This window comes from Lycium barbarum, chromosome 10 (genome assembly GCF_019175385.1).
Source record: "Lycium barbarum isolate Lr01 chromosome 10, ASM1917538v2, whole genome shotgun sequence".
NCBI classification, from domain to species: domain Eukaryota; kingdom Viridiplantae; phylum Streptophyta; class Magnoliopsida; order Solanales; family Solanaceae; genus Lycium; species Lycium barbarum.
Window position 1 is genome coordinate 340463 of NC_083346.1, and position 17869 is coordinate 358331.

The window sequence follows — 17869 nt, forward strand, 5'->3', positions numbered from 1 at the left end:
TTTGGCATTAATTATCCCTCCATAATCTATATACAAAAGGTCATTATTAATTACTTCATTTAATTTGACTTTTATGGTGCATTAGATTGTGTGTATACTGAAGTGCTCTTAATTTTCTCTTGGCTACTCTACTCTTTTTCTTGTTTTACGTTTTGGGTGTTTCTTAAGTTCCTGTGAGAAATGAAAGTTCACATTCATAATTTAGCTAATCGTTTTTTTGTAAAGGTTTGTTTTGGGATTTATTATCAGATGATAAGAAAAATTAAATCATTTTGATTAGTTATTGTGAAAGCAATGAATTTCCTTAGTTGCAAAAAGGTTCTTACCGGTGAAAAGTGGGAGAAAATAGTCATTTCATTTATAATTTTTGACACTTTGACACGTGGCATTCAATAATTGGTGCGTGAAAGCTATTTTCTTGCTTCAAATTGGGATTGGGTTAAAAAGGGCATATTAATATAAATTCGGAGTTGTTTAGGGGGTTAATAGGACCCCGCGAAGTTTAGGTATCTTTTTGAAAAAAAGTGTCACGTTCAAGGGGTTTTGATGTATTTTTTCTCTAAATAATAAACTTATTTAACTCATCAAACCAATTTAATACTCATATTTTATACCTAATTAAATATGACCCCGTTAAAAAGCGGCAAAGGAATCAAACCCATACTTTCTATTAAGCTACTTTTTTCAATCTAAGATTCTTTTATCTCAATTCAAATATAATATTTCAATTTAAATTAAAATTTAAGTAGTTTTGTCGTTCTATTCGAATTCAAATACTTTTAAATATCATATTTTTTTAAGATTACGACATATTCTTTCCCATTAAAATGCAATAACACAGATAATACAAAATTACTTTCGTACAAGTTAACGTTAAAAAATTCTAAGTAAATCTTATATTCTAAGAAATAAAGTTAGTGTAAATTTTTCCTTTATATTTTGAGTTCGGAAAAAAAGATAAGAAAGGATTATTTTTTTCTTTATCTTTAAACATGTAGTGTGTAACATTTTGGTATTTCCAAAGAAAAATTTTAACTCAGAATATAAAAGAAAAACTTTCACTAACTTTATTTCTCTTTCGTGTCAATTACAGTTTATTTCCATCATTTTCTACAATTATTACTTCATTAATATCTTTTCCACTTTATTTATCGTTTAATCTAAATTTCTCTTTCAAGTTCATTTTCCACCACAACTTTTTGCCACCTAAGACCAAGATACTTTTTTTTTTAGTGGTCGTCTTGTACCTTAATTACAATACCCCTTTCTTTTGTTCGGTTGTTATTCTTTATTTTTCAGTTTTCACTTGTTTCTTCAACTTTTTTAGTACTCTCCAACTAGTGGAATATGCTAAAAAATTCTTGGTTTTATGTAGACGAGAGAATTCGTCAAACATTTTATTTCTTAAAATATAAGATTTAATTAGATTTTCTAAAAGTTAAACTTAAATGGAAGTTATTTCTGTATTATATGTATAATTCCATTTTAATGTGGAAAGAATATGTCGTTTCATGTGGACAAAATATGATAAAACTACTTAAATATTAATATAAATTAAAAATAATTTATTGAATTGAGATAAAAGAATCTTAGATTTGAAAAAGTGGCTAAATAGAAAGTATGATTTAATTCCTGTGCTGCTTTTTAATCGGGTCATATTTGATTTTGGTATAAAATATGAGTTTGGTTAAATGAGTTTGATAGTTAAATAGGTATATTATTAAAAAAAATTGGCTTTAATGACATTGCATGCCAAATAGGAAAGAAGAAGGCTTTTGAGGTGTTTAGTATATTTGGAGGAAAATAGAGATAGTAAAGTGACTTCAGACATTTAAAAAAAGTACAAAAAAGAAAATTGAATCAAGACTCAAACAATTGTAAGCAGATTGAGGTAGCAACATATATATGCACTAGTAACTAGTGAGTTGACAACTTTTAAAATGTTTAGTGGGGGTGCGGGTTCAAAATTTTAAATTTATAATTAGTGCATATTAAATAAATTTTTAGAAAAATAAATTTAAATTTTGTACCAAAACTTTTGATAATGGTCTATTTTTAGTACATAAAGTCATAAACTAGCTAGTACTATAATTTATTTAATTTCCTGTTAAATAATGTATATTTGCTTGGTAACGAAGGGAAGAGGAGATGTGACTATCAAAGCCAGTGCACGCAATTGCAAATGCAGAGTATATAGTCGGCAACCTTAATTAGGTCCCCACACTTTAGTGGCTGCCAATTTAGATTATATCATTAATTTCAACTTACATCTAATACGTGTTCCTACTTTATTCCTTCCATTTAACAATTTTTTTCTTCATACTATAATTAAAACTATTATCTTTTCCTCCTCTCTTCTCTCCACATAGAATTCATTTTTCTGCAAGAGTATCAAGTATCAACCATGGGTGGTGAAAAGACTGGGAAGGTATGTTCTTGATTCTTCCATATACAATTCTCTGGTCTAATTCGTGAGAAAATACTAAATATTTGAAAAAGATTCAATAGAGATATCATCATAAATAGATGACGGTTGATAAAGCATTGCATATATGATTGATCATATAGTAGTGCCTACATGTTTCTTTTGTTCTTAACTTCTTATACAATTTTTATTCTTCCTATGTCTTTTCACTGACACACAAAAATTAGATCATCCTTGCATAATATTGTTGAGGAAATCTTTCTATAAGAGCTTTGATTCATTATGGTGTGCTTATAAGTACTTGATCAGTGCTAATTAATAACCTCACTTTACTTTAATTTATCGTTTAATATAACAGCCTACCATTATGGTGCTCAAGGTTGATCTTCAATGTTGCAGCTGCTACAAGAAGGTTAAAAAAATTCTTTGTAAATTCCCTCGTAAGTCTCTATTTCATGAAGGAAAGTACAAGATCAAGAATTCTATTATTATGGAGAAGAATTAATTTGGTTTTTTTTTTTTTTTTTTTTTTTTTGTGATGTAAAATTTTTTGGGCAAGAGAAATTAGAGACCAGGTATATGATGAGAAGTGCAATACAGTTACAATCACTGTGGTATGTTGCAATCCTGAGAAACTTCGCGACAAATTGTGTTGTAAAGGATGTGGAGTGATCAAAAGCATTGAAATCAAAGAGCCCGAAAAGCCTAAACAGCCCGAAAAGCCCAAACAACCCGAAAAACCCAAAGAGCCCGAAAAGCCAAAGGAGCCCGAAAAACCAAAGCAGCCCGAAAAGCCTAAGCAGCCCGAAAAGCCCAAAGAGCCCGAAAAGCCGAAATGTCAACCCGAAAAGCCCAAGAGCCCGAAATGTCAGCCCGAAAAGCCCAAGAGCCCGAAATGTCAGCCCGAAAAGCCCAAGAGCCCGAAATGTCAACCCGAAAAGCCCAAGAGCCCGAAATGTCAACCACCAGCGCCACCGCCAGGATATTGTTGTGGAGAATGTTACAAAGGTTATACCGGTGGCCCATGTTATCATCAGCCCGAAAAGCCCAAGAGCCCGAAATGTCAACCACCAGCGCCACCGCCAGGATATTGTTGTGGAGAATGTTACGAAGGTTATACCGGTGGCCCATGTTATCATCCGCACGGAAGACCTGTCCCTCCGCCCCCAGGATATTGTTGTGGACAATGCTATGAAGGCTCTACGGGGGGCCCATGTTATCATTCGCATGGAAGACCGGTCTCTCCGCCCCCAGGATATTGTTGCGGAGATTGCTACGAAGGCTCTACAGGGGGACCATGTTATCAATTGTATGGAGGACCTGTCCCTCCGCCCCCGTGTTACGATTACTATGGGCCTGGGCCTGGGCGGGATGGCTACCGAAGGGGCTATCGTGTGAGCAGATGTGATGAGTACTTCAATGAAGAAAATGCCACAGGATGCTCAATTATGTAAGGTGGCTGGCAGCTTGATTGTTTTGGGTGATTATCTGGGCTTATCAATGTATCTTTTGATTGGGCTCCTCTTAATATGGTTGTCTTTTTCTTTACAGAAAGCCTTTTATCATCTTTGCTTTTTCTTTTGTCAAATAGAATAAAAATCCTTAACCCTGTTGTTGGTAAAGCTTTGATTAATAAATGCCATTGTTCAACATTACTAGAGGTCTAATTTCTCAAATTTTCGACAGGTTCGATTGAAAATCCTTCTAGTTCCAATTTGTGTATCAGTCGATTAATATACTTACGTCTCCGGATAATAAGAGTTATTTTTGTTTGGAGCAAACAAAGTCGGAAAAATATCACTGAATATCCCAAAAATATAAAACATTTACCCGCCCATGCCCCTTTCCAAACTATTTTCACTTGGCTGGAAATATTTACCTGACATACCCCTCAGCCAAACCCCTTCCTCCGTGATACTATCGCAGTATATTTATATATCACGATAGTATCATGGAGGACTAAGAGAAGGACGAAAACAGTTCTTCATGCTACCATCTCAATATATTTACATACATACCATGATGGTATCATGGTCCTGAAGAGTGTCTTATTGAAGGACTGAAGCAGTCCTTCGTGATATCATCACGGTATATATATGTATATAAGGCGACGGTATCACAGAGATTTTTTTTTCGGACAAAAGTTTGCCATTTTTAATAAATGAACATGATCATTTATCATACTGTCTCGGTATATTTATATAACATGATGGTATCATGGATGATTAAGAGAAGGATGGAAGTATTTTCCGTGATACCATTTCAGTATATTTATATACCATGATGGTATCATAGAGGACTAAGAGAAGGATTGAAGTAACTTCCATCATATCATCTCAGTATATTTATAATACCACGTTGGTATCATAATTGGGGGCATCTCGAATAAATAATTTTGATTTTTTTCTAGGGGTATGAAAGTAATGGAGATATGAGCGGGTAATTATTTTAGTTTGAGGGGGCATTCGTGATCTTTCCCAACAAAATATTGTACTAATTAAGCCCAACTGTTCTAGAATTAGAATAAGTCTTCAATATATAGGTAAGAGAGTTAAAACAATTACAATTACAATTTTGTAAGTAAGCTTGTGATTTGGTGCTTCACGCCTTTGGCTATCTAATCAAACCAGTTAGGAAGTTAATCATTCCTAAAACTATGACAATTGGAAATGCATTACAGATTGCGCTTCGTAAAAAAATGTTGAAAATTTCATACCCTATCATATGCAAGAGAGTTGGCATTGATATTAACTGAACTAAATTTGCCCAGAAAAAATGGGGAATGCGCATTTGCTTGAAATTATTTCCAAATTACTATTTTGCAAAAAAACATACATGAATATATTGATAGAGACAACCTCGATGTAGTTCATTTTAGAAATAAAAATAGGTGTAGTCACTTTCTGCCTAGTTTTTCAAGAACTTTAGTAGTACATAAGACTTCTTAGGATCAACAATTTCTCACTGACTTAGGGTGTGTTCGGTATGGAGGAAAACATTTTTCTGAAAATATTTTCCAATTTTCTCATGTTCGTTTGGTCAAAAATTTTGGAAAATATTTTCTTTTGGAAAACATTTTCCTCAAAATTGGGGAAAATGATTTCTCTAATAAAAGTAGGGAAAACAAGTTCACAAGTTCAATCCACCAACCAGCCTATCACCACCCAACCCAATCCCAACCACCAAACCGCAACCACTCCGCAAAAAAGTTGACAATTATAAAAACTGAATGTTTGTATGGTTAAAAATTAAAACTTTTGGAAGGGGTGATGGGGGTGGGGGTGTGTGGTGAAAAGATTTTTTTTGGGGTAGGGGGTGTCTGGGGGTGTAGAAACCCGCAAAAGACAATAAAAAATTTCAAAAAAAAAAATGTTAGGGTTAGGGAGAGGGGGGTTGGTGTGGTATGGGTTCCACACAAGGGGGGAGGGGGGGGGGGGTGATGAGGGATGTGGTCGTGTAGAAAATTTAGAAAAAAAAATTAAAAACTTCAAAAAAAATGTTGTGGTGGGGGGGTAGGTGGGGGTAGGGCGCGGGGGGAGGGGTGGGGTATGGGTTACGGGAGTGGTTGGGGGTGGGGGTGCAAAAAAAAAAATGGAGGGGGTGGGGGCGTGTGGGTGGGGTAGGGGGTATGGGGTTGGGTTGGAGTTTGTGAGGGTTGAGGTAAGGGTGCAAAAAATAGAAAAAAATCAAAAGAATTTTTTTTAGGGAGGGGGTGGGGGCGTAGGTGGGTGGGTGGGAGTGAGGTGTGGGTGGGGTTGGGGGTATGGGGTTGGGTTGGAATTGGTGAGGCTTGAATGAGTATTTTTCGGAAAACGTTTTTCTATTAACCAAACGAACATGAAAAAATAAGTAAGAAATTCACTTATTTTTCACTACGTAAATGAACATGAGAAAATAAATGGAAATTCACTTATTTTCTAGGAAAACATTTTCCTCCATACCGAACACACCCTTATAAATGAACCTTATGAAACTCTTTCTTTACTTATGAATGAATAAGCAAGTGGAATACATACTCCAAAAGTTTAGGGGTAAATTGTTCAAAATCCTAAACTTTGAAGGGGCAATATGTACATCATCCTCTTGATCAAATACAAAACAATTCACCTCTTTCCGATTTCTCTTGAGAGTTGATAAGGCGGCACTGAAAATGGCATCTACTCCAAGCTCTACCCTATCTCCTCTTTATGAAAAGTCCAACTTCTTTACTTCTCCCCATAAATTCACTTTCCCCCTCAAACTTCACTCTAAATCCAAAATCGCCCCCCAAGTTTCACTTCAAGAACAACCCCAAATAAAAAACGTTTCTTATACAAAAAGCAAGCTTTGGGTCAACCCCAAAAGCCCAAGAGCTTCAGACCTGAAACGAAAATCTTATGATTTCAGGTATACTTCTTTAGTGAAAGTAGCTGGGAATTTACAATCTACGGATGTCCGGAAAGCTTACTGTAACTGTTTGATTGACATCTGCGTCAACCTTAATAAATTGGAGAGAGCTTGTGAGTTATTAGATATTGGGCTAACTCTCAACATCTGTACTGATATTATGTCTCGGACTGCAACTCAATGGTCTTTACATTTGAAGAGCCTCTCGCTTGGGGCAGCTTTAACAGCATTGCACATCTAGATGATTGACTTGAACAAAACACTTGAGACTAGGGTAATTATCCAGAGAGTTAACTCTATTATAGGCTAAGAAGGAGAGACATTAAAAAAAGTACAAAAAATAAAAAAAATAAAAAAATGAAACAAGACTCAAACAATTGTAATCAGATTGAGGTAGCAACACATATGCACTAGTAACTAATGAGTTAACAACTTTTAAAATGTTTTGTCGGATGAGGATTCAAAAATAAATTTAAATTTTGTACCAAAACTTTTGATAATATTAGTATAGGCCAAAGTTATAGATGGACCCCTGAACTTGTCCTGATTTTTCATTTAGACCGCCCAACTGAAACGTTAACTATCTGAACCCCCGAACATAAGATAAATTGTGCCATTTGAACCCCTCGTGCCAGCTGGGCACACGCGTGAAGCTCATTGCTTTAAACAGATCGTGAGAGACCAAATTTCTTCTTTTTTAAAAATTTTAATCATTAAAAATTAATTTTAACAAAAACTCTATTTAAATAATTAAGAAAAATTGAAAAACCCAACCCATCCTCTCCGATAGCCCCCTCGCCGCCGCAGCTACCTCTGCCGCTACTGCCGCCGCTGCCTCCTCCGCCGCTGCCTCCTCCGCCCCACCGCCGTTTTTTTTTTTTTTTTTTTTTAATTTCTAATCATTAAAAATTAATTTTAATAAAAACTCTATTTTAAAATCTATTTAAATAATTAAAAAAAATTGAAAAACCCAACCCATCCTCTCCGATAGCCCACCTCGCCGCAGCAGCTGCCTCTACTGCCGCCACTGCCTCCTCCTTCGCCGCCGCTGCTTTCTTTTTTTAAATTTTAATCATTAAAAATTAATTTTAACAAAAACTTTATTTTAAAATCTATTTAAATAATTAAAAAAAAATGAAAAACCCAACCCATCCTCTCCGATAGCCCACTGTTGCCGCTGCCTCCTCCGCCGCTGCTCCACTTCAAAATCTATTTAAACAAATCTCCGACGAAAAACGACACCATTTTTTTAATTATTTAACTAGATTTTGAAGCGGCGGCGATGGCGGCGGGGGCAACGGCAGCAGTGGCGGCGGTGAAGTGGGCTATCGGAGAGGATGGGTTGGGTTTTTCAAATTTTTTTAATTATTTAAATAGATTTTAAAATAGAGTTTTTGTTAAAATTAATTTTTAATGATTAGAAATTAAAAAAAAAAAAGCGGAGGAGGCAGCGGCGGAGGAGGAAGCGGCGGCAGTAGCGGCCGAGGCAACTGCGGCGGCGAGGGGGCTATCGGAGAGGATGGGTTGGGTTTTTCAATTTTTTTAATTATTTAAATAGATTTTAAAATAGAGTTTTTGTTAAAATTAATTTTTAATGATTAGAAATTAAAAAAAAAAAAAAAAGCGGAGGCAGCGGCGGCGGTAGCAGCAGAGGCAGCTGCGGCGGCGAGGGGGCTATCGGAGAGGAGGAGTTGGGTTTTTCAATTTTTTTAATTATTTAAATAGATTTTTAAATAGAGTTTTTATTAAAATTAATTTTTTTTGTTGACATGGCTTATTTTTTTTTTTAAACATGTAACATGACATGACTTATTTTTATTGGTCTATTTTTCCATGTCACAGTAAGTGAGCTTCACGCGTGTGCCCAGCTGGCACGAGGGGTTTAAATGACACAATTTATCTTATATTCGGAGGTTCAGATGGTCAACATTTCAGTTGAAGGGTCTAAATGAAAAATCAGAATAAGTTCAGAGATCCATCTATGACTTTGGCCTATTAGTACATAAAGTCATAAACTAGGAGCTGTACTATAATTCAGTTAATGTACATTTACTTGGTAACGAAGGGAGGAGGAGGTGTGACTATCAAAGCCGGTACATGCAATTGCAAATGCAGAGTATATAGTCACCAGCCTTAATTAGGCTGCCAATTTAGATTATATCATTATTTTCAACTTCCATTTTAGACGTGTTCCTACTTTATTCCTTCCATTTTACAAATTTGTATCTTTCTTTCATAGTATTAATTACAAATATTCTCTTTTCTACCTCTATTCTCTCCACATAGAATTCATTTCTTTGTAAGAGTATCAACCATGAGTGGTGACAAGATTGAGAAGGTATGTTCTTGATTCTTCCCTAAACAACTCTCTGGTCTAATTTGTAAGAAAATACAGAATATTTTAAAAAAAATTCGATAGAGATATCATAGATAGATGACGGTTGATAAAGAATTGCATATATGATTGATCATATAGTCGTGCCTACATATATGCAGAGGCGAATCTAGAATTTCAAGAGGATGGGTTCACCATTCGCTATGAGATTTTTTGATTTCTTATGCATTTGGTTCGTTGCAGCTTAGCGCCTATAGGGTTTTTTTTATTTCTTTTGCCTTTTGGGACTTGGGTAATTAGAAATAAAAGAAAAAAAATTCATCAGATGTAATATAAAAAGGAAACACGTTTTTTACTTTTGGGTAATTAGAATTATAGAAGAAAAAAGGATTTAGAATAATATAAAAAAGAAAGTTAAAAGGCTGCTTTAGAAAATAAAAAAGCATAAAACGTGCAGGAGCTTGTGTTCAATCCCGAGACCTTGAGGAAATAAACAAAGCTTCTAACCAGTGCTCCACTCGGCTAGTTTGACCATGTGTTCCTTCAGGTAATATTAGATATATTTTCAGAATTATACACATAATATATCAAGTTTAGTCGAGTAGCCATTTGTTCACGTGACCCAAAATTAACACCTAAATTCGCCCCTGCATATATGTTTCTTAAGTTCTTAACATCTTGTGCAAATTTTTTTCCTCCTATGTCTTTTCACTTACACACAAAGAACTAGATCATCCTTGCATAATATTGTTGAGGAAATCTTTCTATAAGAGCTTTGGTTCATTATGGTGTGCTTATAATTACTTGATCAGTACTAATTTATAACCTCACTTTACTTTAATTTATTATTTAATATAACAGACCACCATTATGGTGCTCAAGGTTGATCTTCAATGTTCCAGCTGCTACAAGAAGGTTAAAAAAATTCTCTGTAAATTCCCTCGTAAGTCTCTATTTCATGAAGGAGAGTACAAGATCAAGAATTCTATTATTACGGAGAAGAATTAATTTGTTTTTTTTTTTTTTGTGATGCAAAATTTTTTTGGACAAAAGAAATTAGAGACCAGCTATATGATGAGAAGGCCAATACAGTCACAATCACTGTGGTATGTTGCAATCCTGAGAAAATTCGTGACAAATTGTATAGTAAAGGATGTGGAGTGATTAAGTGCATTAAAATCAAAAAGCCTAAACCTCCACCGGTTGATCCACCACCACAACCACCACCGTCAACACCACAGCCCGTAATGGTAGTGCCAGGATATTGTTGTTGTTGTGGGCAATGCTACGGAAGGTGCCTATGTTATCATTCGTATGGCTGCGGAAGGTGCCCATGTTATCATTCGTATGGCTGCGGAAGGGGCTGTCGTGTGAGCAGATGTGATTGGTACTTCATTGAAGAAAATACCACAGTATGCTCAATTATGTAAGGTGGCCCAATGGCAGTTTGACTATTATGGTTCATTATCTAGGTTTATCAATGCATCTTTTGATTGGGGTCTCCTCGTAATGTGGTTGTCTTTTTCTTTACCGATTTTCATTGATGAAAATCAATGTATAGTGGTTTTTTCTTCTTCTTTGCTTTTTCTTTTGTCAAATAGAATAAAAGTCGTTAACCATGTTGTTGGTAAAGCTTTGATTAATAAATGCCATTTTCAACATTACTAGAGGTCTAATTTCTCAAAATTTTCGACAAGTTCGATTGAAAATCCTTCTAGTTCCAATTTGTGTATCAGTCAATTAAAATACTTAAGTCTCTGGATAATAAAGGTGTTATTTTTGTTGGAGCAAACCAAATATTGTACTAATTAAGCCCAGCTATTCTAGAATTAGAGTAAGTCTTCAATATTTAGAAGAAATTTAAAACAATTATAATTACAATTTTGTGAGTAAACTTGTGGTTTGGTGCTTCATGCCTTTGGGCTTTGGCTATCTAATCAAGCCAGTTAGGAAGTTAATCATTCCTGAAACTATGACAACTGGAAATGCATTACAGATTGCCGTTCGTAAAGAATGTCGAAAATTTCACACCTTATCATATGCAAGAGAGTTGGCAGTGACAGTAAAGGAATTAAATTTGTCGAGAAAAATGAGGAATGCGCATGTGCTTGAAATAGTTTCCAAATTACTGTTTTGCAAAAAATATACATAAATATATTGGTAGAGACAACCTCGATGTAGTTCATCTTAGGAATAAAAATAGGTGTAATCACCTTCTACCTAATTTTTCAAGAACTTTATTAGTAGTACATGAGACTTTTTAGTTGGGGTTTACATTTATAAACCAAACCAAACTAATTGCGTCGGGTTTTTAAATTTATAAACCAAACCAAACCAATAAAATTCGGGTTTTTCAACTTCGGGTTTTCTAGGGTTATTCGATTTTTTCGATTTTTTTTCCGAAAAAGTCTTCATACAAAACATATGACTTTTACTTCAAATATTTCTTTAGTCCTAGTAAGATACAACTATATAACTAAGGTGTTTCTTAAGAAAATAACACAAAATGTGAGATAGGTGATGACATCGTATTAAAATATTCAACAAAAAAGATAATAAAATCAGTTAAAATAAGTATTGCTAATTAATAAGCCATAAAGAAAATGCCATTAATCTAAATACTAAGTTATGCTAAAATAAGTACGGCTTATTAATTACATGACAAAGAAAAAAATTTAGCTATGTATTTTTACGCTCTAAACCAATTATGCAAAACTAAAGAATAAATATCCAACATTACTGTCATTCCGAGTGTTAGAATGGAATTTCTTTTGTTAACATTAGTATTGAGTTGGTTTTGATTTGGACTTTATTTGAGTTACTAACACCCCTGAGATATAAAACTTATTGACATTCAAAATTCTAAGTTCAAGTTTAAAATAATATGATAAAAGACAAAAAATTATGAAAAAATTTAAGAAATATTTATAAATTACATTACAAATAAATATTTTTATGTATAAAATATTTTAAAAATCAAATACACGTAATGTCGGGTCAGTTTGGTTCGGTTGACTTTTTTACCTAAACCAAACCAATTATGGTTGATTTTTTTTTCAACACCAAATCAAGTCAAACCAAACCACTAGTCGAATTTTTTTTCCTCAATTTATCGATTTGGTGCGGTTTGTCGGTTTGCTTTGTACACCCCTACTTCTTAGGATGCTCACCTACTTATAAATGAACCTTAGGACTCTTTTTCTTTTTCTTTACTTATGAATTGAATACATACTCCAAAAGTTTAGGGGTAAATTGTTCAAAATCCTAAACTTTGATGAGTGACAAAGTAATAGTAGTAGAACAAGATGCTGTTGTTACTTTGAATAACATGTCTAATGCTGAAACTGTGTTGTTGGCTTTGAAATACTTTCAAGAAAAGTTGAAATTGAGTAAAGAAGTGATCATTTATAATGTTACTTTGAAAGTTTCGAGGAAAAATAAGGATTTGGAGAGAGCAGAGAAGGTGTTTGATGAAATGCTTGAGAGAGGGGTGAAACCTGATAATGTTACTTTTTCGACGATTATTAGTTGTGCTAGGCAGTGTAATTTGCCTGAGAAACCGATAGAATGGTTTGAGAAATTGCCTTCTTTTGGGTGTGAACCCGATGATGTTACGTATTCGGTGATGATTGATGCTTATGGACAACAAGAGAAAAGGACAAAAATTAAATTAAAAAAAGACAAAGTAACCAAAAAAAAAAAAAGGAAAAAGAAAGAAAACAAAACAAATAAAAAGGGAGATGAAAAACGTCAAAGCAGCAAAGGACACATTTTACTGTAATGGGCACGGAAGGCCGCTTCCCCAATTCAATTCGTGTCATGTGCAAGTCGCATAATTGGTTTGTGCCTAAAAGGTATTTTTTGGTGTAATAAGTTTTAGAGGGCCCATCAATTTCCCCCAATTAAAACACAACACAATACCTACCAAAAAAAATAAAAAAAATAATAACGAGTATTTTTTTTTTTGATGGAAGTCATCTTTGTAAAAAAAAAAATGCTATTTGGAATTTTCTTATTTTTAATATTTTTAGCACAATTTCAGATTCTATTATGCTGACACGTGATTGCTATAATTTGGGCTTTTCCCGCATTGCCCTCTTTAATTTCTGAAGAGAAGACCCGCATAGACTTTTGTAACTGGGTGCCACGTCTAATTCAACTTTTGCAGGTCATTTATTGCCCTTGTTTTCCATCTTATTGTCTCAATTGTCTTGTACAGTTGTACTCTCCCGTCTCAAATTATTTGACGATTTATTATTTTATGCGCTCCTTAAAAATATTATTTGAAAGAGATATTTGATTAATTTTATCCTTATTTATATTTAAGTTATAATTTCTTCTCATTAAATGCTTACTCTATTTATGCGTAACATCCATTAATGGTATAATTCTATTAAGGATAAAATTAGAAAAAATAATTAATTGCCTTGAACTTGTAAAACGTCAAATAATTAGAGATATCTGATATTAATAACTAGGACAAATAATTTGAGACGAAAGGAGTATATCTTTGTAAGTAAAACCATCTTTACATTATAATTATAACTAGATATAAGAGGAGATCAAAGATTTTTGTAGCCCTCATATTGAACTTTGATCCTATGAAGCTTCTACACGTGGCTTTGGTTGTTTTTTCGTGTTCTCATTTTTGCTCTCATTTATTTTCTAAGACAATCCACTAGGCCCTTAATAATTGGTGTTGCTATTATTTTTCCCTACATATTCTCACTTTTACTATCATTCTTTATTTCACTTGGGCCTTTGTAATTGGTTAATGCTATAGTAACTTTTTGTGATTTTTTTTGCTCCTTACTATATTATTTTTTTACTCCTTTATCTCAAAATAATTGTTACGGAAAATATAGTGTGTGTCTGTGCTTATATGGACAGTTGTTATGTCCTACCAAAAAGAAATGAGTGTGATTGTTAAAGCAACTATTCGTGATAGAAAAATTAAGTTGGCAAAGTATTGATGCAACTCTTCGTGGAAGCACCGATTGTAGGCAGTAAGTTTTTTAGTAGGATATTTTAAGTTATTTTGGAGGGTATTTAGGTAATTAAGCTTTCTTAGTATTCAAGTAATTTAACTTTTAAGTAATAGATGGACTTTAATGACATGACATGTCAACTAAAAGAGAAAGAAACTTTTAAGGTGTTTAGTAATTGATAGTTGAGTTACTTTATTATCCTAAAAGAAATAAATATTATATTTGAAGGTAATTTCTCAAATTTGAGTGATCATCTAAAAAATTAACTCGTTTCTAATATAGTTAAAATTTGGTTGGGACTTATGAGAGCGAGGAAGAAAAAATATGACCAAATTGAAAGTTAGAGGTAATGCATCATTATTTTTAAGTTTTAACTAAATAATGTGCAATCCTTTTAGGTTGAAGTAAGTTTAATGCCGACGAAAGAGTCGTTGTAGGAAAAGGACTGGTAGTAATGGGCCTAATTTATATTCCCTCCGGATCAAAAAAAGAGTCCACTTACCCATTTGCACACCCCTTAAGAAAATACTAACTCCTAGACAAAAATAGATAATTTGACTAAATTACCCCTAATTAAATAGACATTGAGATTTAATCATATACACTTAATAGGGACAAATATAAAAAATAAGGTTAAATGTTTCTTGATTTGCTAAGTGAACTCTTTTTTTGATTCAACAAAAAAAGGCTAAGTGGAATTTTTTTTTTTTTTTATCGAGAGAGAGTATTTGGCAATTAAAAGGGGAAGAACATGATTTAGAAATGAGTGCCACTTCACTAACACCCCTCCCCCCCCCCCCCCCCGCAATTACTTTGATCCCACCTACTTTTACTTCATGATGACGTCATCATGCGCGTGTCAGCTTTTTTGTCTTGTTGTGTTTTGTCCCTTTTTATTTTATTTTGGAATGCTTCCGTGCTTGCTTTCATCTCTTTTCTTTTTTTTCTTTTTTTGTCTTGTTCTTTTTCTTCTTGTGTCTTTACTTTTCTGTTTTAAAAATATCAAAATAAATATAATATGTAACTATTTTTAGACTAATAAAACACACAAAAAAAAAAAACTACAAAAATAAGTAATTAGGAAAAATGCTAAAATCACTACCTTATTTATTAAGAACCTAAATTAATATAGAAATATTTTTATAAAATTTTTCTTTTTTTGCAAATAAAAATAAATTTATATCTAAAAGATATTTTTATTTTTTTCTTTCCATATGAATATAAAGATAACTAATGTAGTACATTTTTTTAATTTTTCTATATCAATTATCAAAAAACAAACTTATTCTAGCATAAAGTATACCAACTCAATAGCAGTTGAAGTATACTTTTGCATTATACTATGATACTACCATAGTATATGATAACAGGGTATTATAGAAGATTGGTTCATTCCTTAAAAATGCGGGAAAAGTCATGTATGTCCCCTTCAAACCAAAATAATTACCCGCCCATACCCACATTACTTTTGTACCCCCAGCAAAAATTAAAAATATGTACCCGAGATGCCCTCCAGATATGACACTAACATGGTATATAAATATACTGAGATGGTATCATGGAAGATACTTCAGTCCTTCTCTTAGTCCTGCATGATACTATTATGGTATATAAAATATATACCATGATGGTATCATAGAAGATGATTCAGTCCTTCTCTTTGTCTTTCATGATACCTTCATGGTATATAAATATACTGAGCAATTACACGAAACCACAAGAAGTAAAAGTTGGGAATGAGAAGAATGGAAATGAAAAATAAATAATATAAAAAGAAAAATACATTTTAAAATATAAAAATAATTAAAAAGTAAAAATAAAAAATAAATTAAAATAATAGAAATAAAATAAATTAAAATAAAAAGAAATTAAAACAAACAAACTAAGGGCCTGTTTGGAAAGCCACCTGGTAATTGGAATTGGTGTAATTACTAGGGTAGTAATTACACAGCCTAGTAATTACACAGTAGTATAATTACAACGACCTGTTTGGTTGTCATAACATAATTACAAGCGTGCTGTTTGGTTGCACAAGTGTGATTACACAATTATTTTAATTTAAAAATAAAATTTAATTATAAAAAATTTAAAATTAATATTTAAAAAATATTTGCCTTTATAGATGATATTAAATTAATTATTTAATAATCACATTGTTTCTTGAAAATATATTAATTAATAATCATATATTTGTAACTACTATTGTAAAAAATAATTAATATATATTTTTCAAATTAATAATATTTAATTTTAATTAATTATAAAACTAAAAAGAAGACTTTTGTGTGAGAACGTCATGGATTGGATGTTTGACAAAAAAAATATTTATAAATATAATGCCATAACATTATTCAAATGTTTGACACAAAAAATTCATCAAATGTAGTGAAAAATAAACAACATACAATGTGAATGCAAATAACTTAAAATTCAAAATATAACCTAAATTCAAAATCCAAAATAAAAAGTTTAACATAATACCCTTATGTTAAATTACATTACATAAGTAAGTTCCAACGTAGCTGTAGACAATAAAATTCGCGTCGAGAAAATAATAATCAACACAAAAAAATATCGCAACAATTGTATTATTTGATTTCAGAATATGAGTGTTACAATCTCTATGATTCCTCTAGTTTGCCTTTTCTATAGTAAATTCAAGCGCTTTTGAGCTTGATCTTGAACTTAATGGATTTGATCTTGACTTGTACTTGAATTCAAGGGCTTTTGAGCTTGATCTGGGTCTTGATCTCTAAAACTTCTAGAGAAGTACTTGAATGCTTTTAGCTTGTAGAGAAATCTTCCGCGTTTGATCCACGAGTTCTCTCTTGCTTCTTGTTAGAATTTCTGAATTATGAGACCCCTATTTATAGTTGTAGGATGGAGGAGTTGTGATAAGGAAAGACTTCTTTCGACCAATCAGATTTAAGCTGACATGTCGATATTTTATTGGCCGAAACATGTCACTTGTACACGTGGCGCATCTTCATTAGCCTTTGATTTGACTAGGCATGCTGCATCATTTTGACACGTGGCATGATCCTATTGGCTCTTTCGCTTGACTTGGCGTGCCACGTCATTTGACACATGGCATCAATTTGGGCCTCTGGGATAAAATGATCTTGGGCTTGACAAAGTGGGTTCATCATATGTAGCCCAATTAATGGACTAGCCCAATGAAATTGGACCATTACTTAAATCCATATTTATTGACTTAAATAATTAACCCAATTATATTAGCCCACAATTTATTTATTCGGACTAATATATTTTAAATGTAATCCAAATTTCTTATGGATTAAATTTATTAAAATTTCGTTATTCACAAATGTCCCCACTTCAAGACTTGTCGAGAGGTAAATTTGTCGAACTTCAAGACTAGGCTTGAAGTAACTAGGAAAACGTGCATCTCCTTCTTTTGGAAACCCAAAATATTTCATGGATTAATTGTTGACACCCAATTTTGGCCCTCTGTATTTAAAAAATAACTTCTTTAGACTTCCTAGTCATTAAATAACACAATATACTGTTTTTATACATTTTTTAACTTTAATATAATTTATTGATGATTGTCCTTATTTTTAAATAATAGGAATTTTTATCAATTTATTTTCATTTTAAATAATTATTTTGTTACAGTCGTTTGTATATAAACAACATGCTAATACAGTTTTACTTCAATTAATTAGCAAGTCTCCTTAATTCAAATCACATTTTTTACTTTATTCACGAAAT

General features: G+C 32.7%; 2 protein-coding genes across 3 annotated transcripts; both read left to right on the forward strand.

Annotated features, from left to right (window-relative positions):
* Window positions 1-2271: 2271 nt before the first annotated feature.
* LOC132614083 (pollen-specific leucine-rich repeat extensin-like protein 1) lies at window positions 2272-4080 on the forward strand. Its single transcript, XM_060328442.1, has 3 exons — window positions 2272-2428; window positions 2784-2865; window positions 2987-4080. The coding sequence occupies exons 1-3, from the start codon at window positions 2405-2407 to the stop codon at window positions 3877-3879; spliced, it is 999 nt and encodes a 332-aa protein (XP_060184425.1). The 5' UTR covers window positions 2272-2404; the 3' UTR covers window positions 3880-4080.
* Window positions 4081-8866: 4786 nt separating this feature from the next.
* LOC132614175 (protein PYRICULARIA ORYZAE RESISTANCE 21-like) lies at window positions 8867-10810 on the forward strand. Of its 2 annotated transcripts, XM_060328559.1 has the most exons (4): window positions 8867-9149; window positions 10008-10089; window positions 10200-10473; window positions 10507-10810. In XM_060328559.1, exons 1-4 carry the CDS (start codon window positions 9126-9128, stop codon window positions 10574-10576), a joined length of 450 nt encoding a protein of 149 aa, XP_060184542.1. In that variant the 5' UTR covers window positions 8867-9125; the 3' UTR covers window positions 10577-10810. The 2 variants fall into 2 exon arrangements, with proteins under 2 accessions (XP_060184542.1, XP_060184541.1); XM_060328558.1 differs by having other exon boundaries at window positions 8868-9149; window positions 10200-10810.
* The last annotated feature ends 7059 nt before the right edge of the window (window positions 10811-17869 follow it).

Excerpts from the sequence above, each read along its gene's own strand:
- LOC132614083 (XM_060328442.1), top strand. The coding sequence starts at position 2,405 with ATGGGTGGTGAAAAGACTGGGAAG. Across the intron at positions 2,429-2,783 it reads GTGGTGAAAAGACTGGGAAG|CCTACCATTATGGTGCTCAA; the intron begins GTATGTTCTTGA and ends TTAATATAACAG. Across the intron at positions 2,866-2,986 it reads AATTCTTTGTAAATTCCCTC|AAATTAGAGACCAGGTATAT; the intron begins GTAAGTCTCTAT and ends TTTGGGCAAGAG.
- LOC132614175 (XM_060328558.1), top strand. The coding sequence starts at position 9,126 with ATGAGTGGTGACAAGATTGAGAAG. Across the intron at positions 9,150-10,007 it reads GTGGTGACAAGATTGAGAAG|ACCACCATTATGGTGCTCAA; the intron begins GTATGTTCTTGA and ends TTAATATAACAG. Across the intron at positions 10,090-10,199 it reads AATTCTCTGTAAATTCCCTC|AAATTAGAGACCAGCTATAT; the intron begins GTAAGTCTCTAT and ends TTTGGACAAAAG.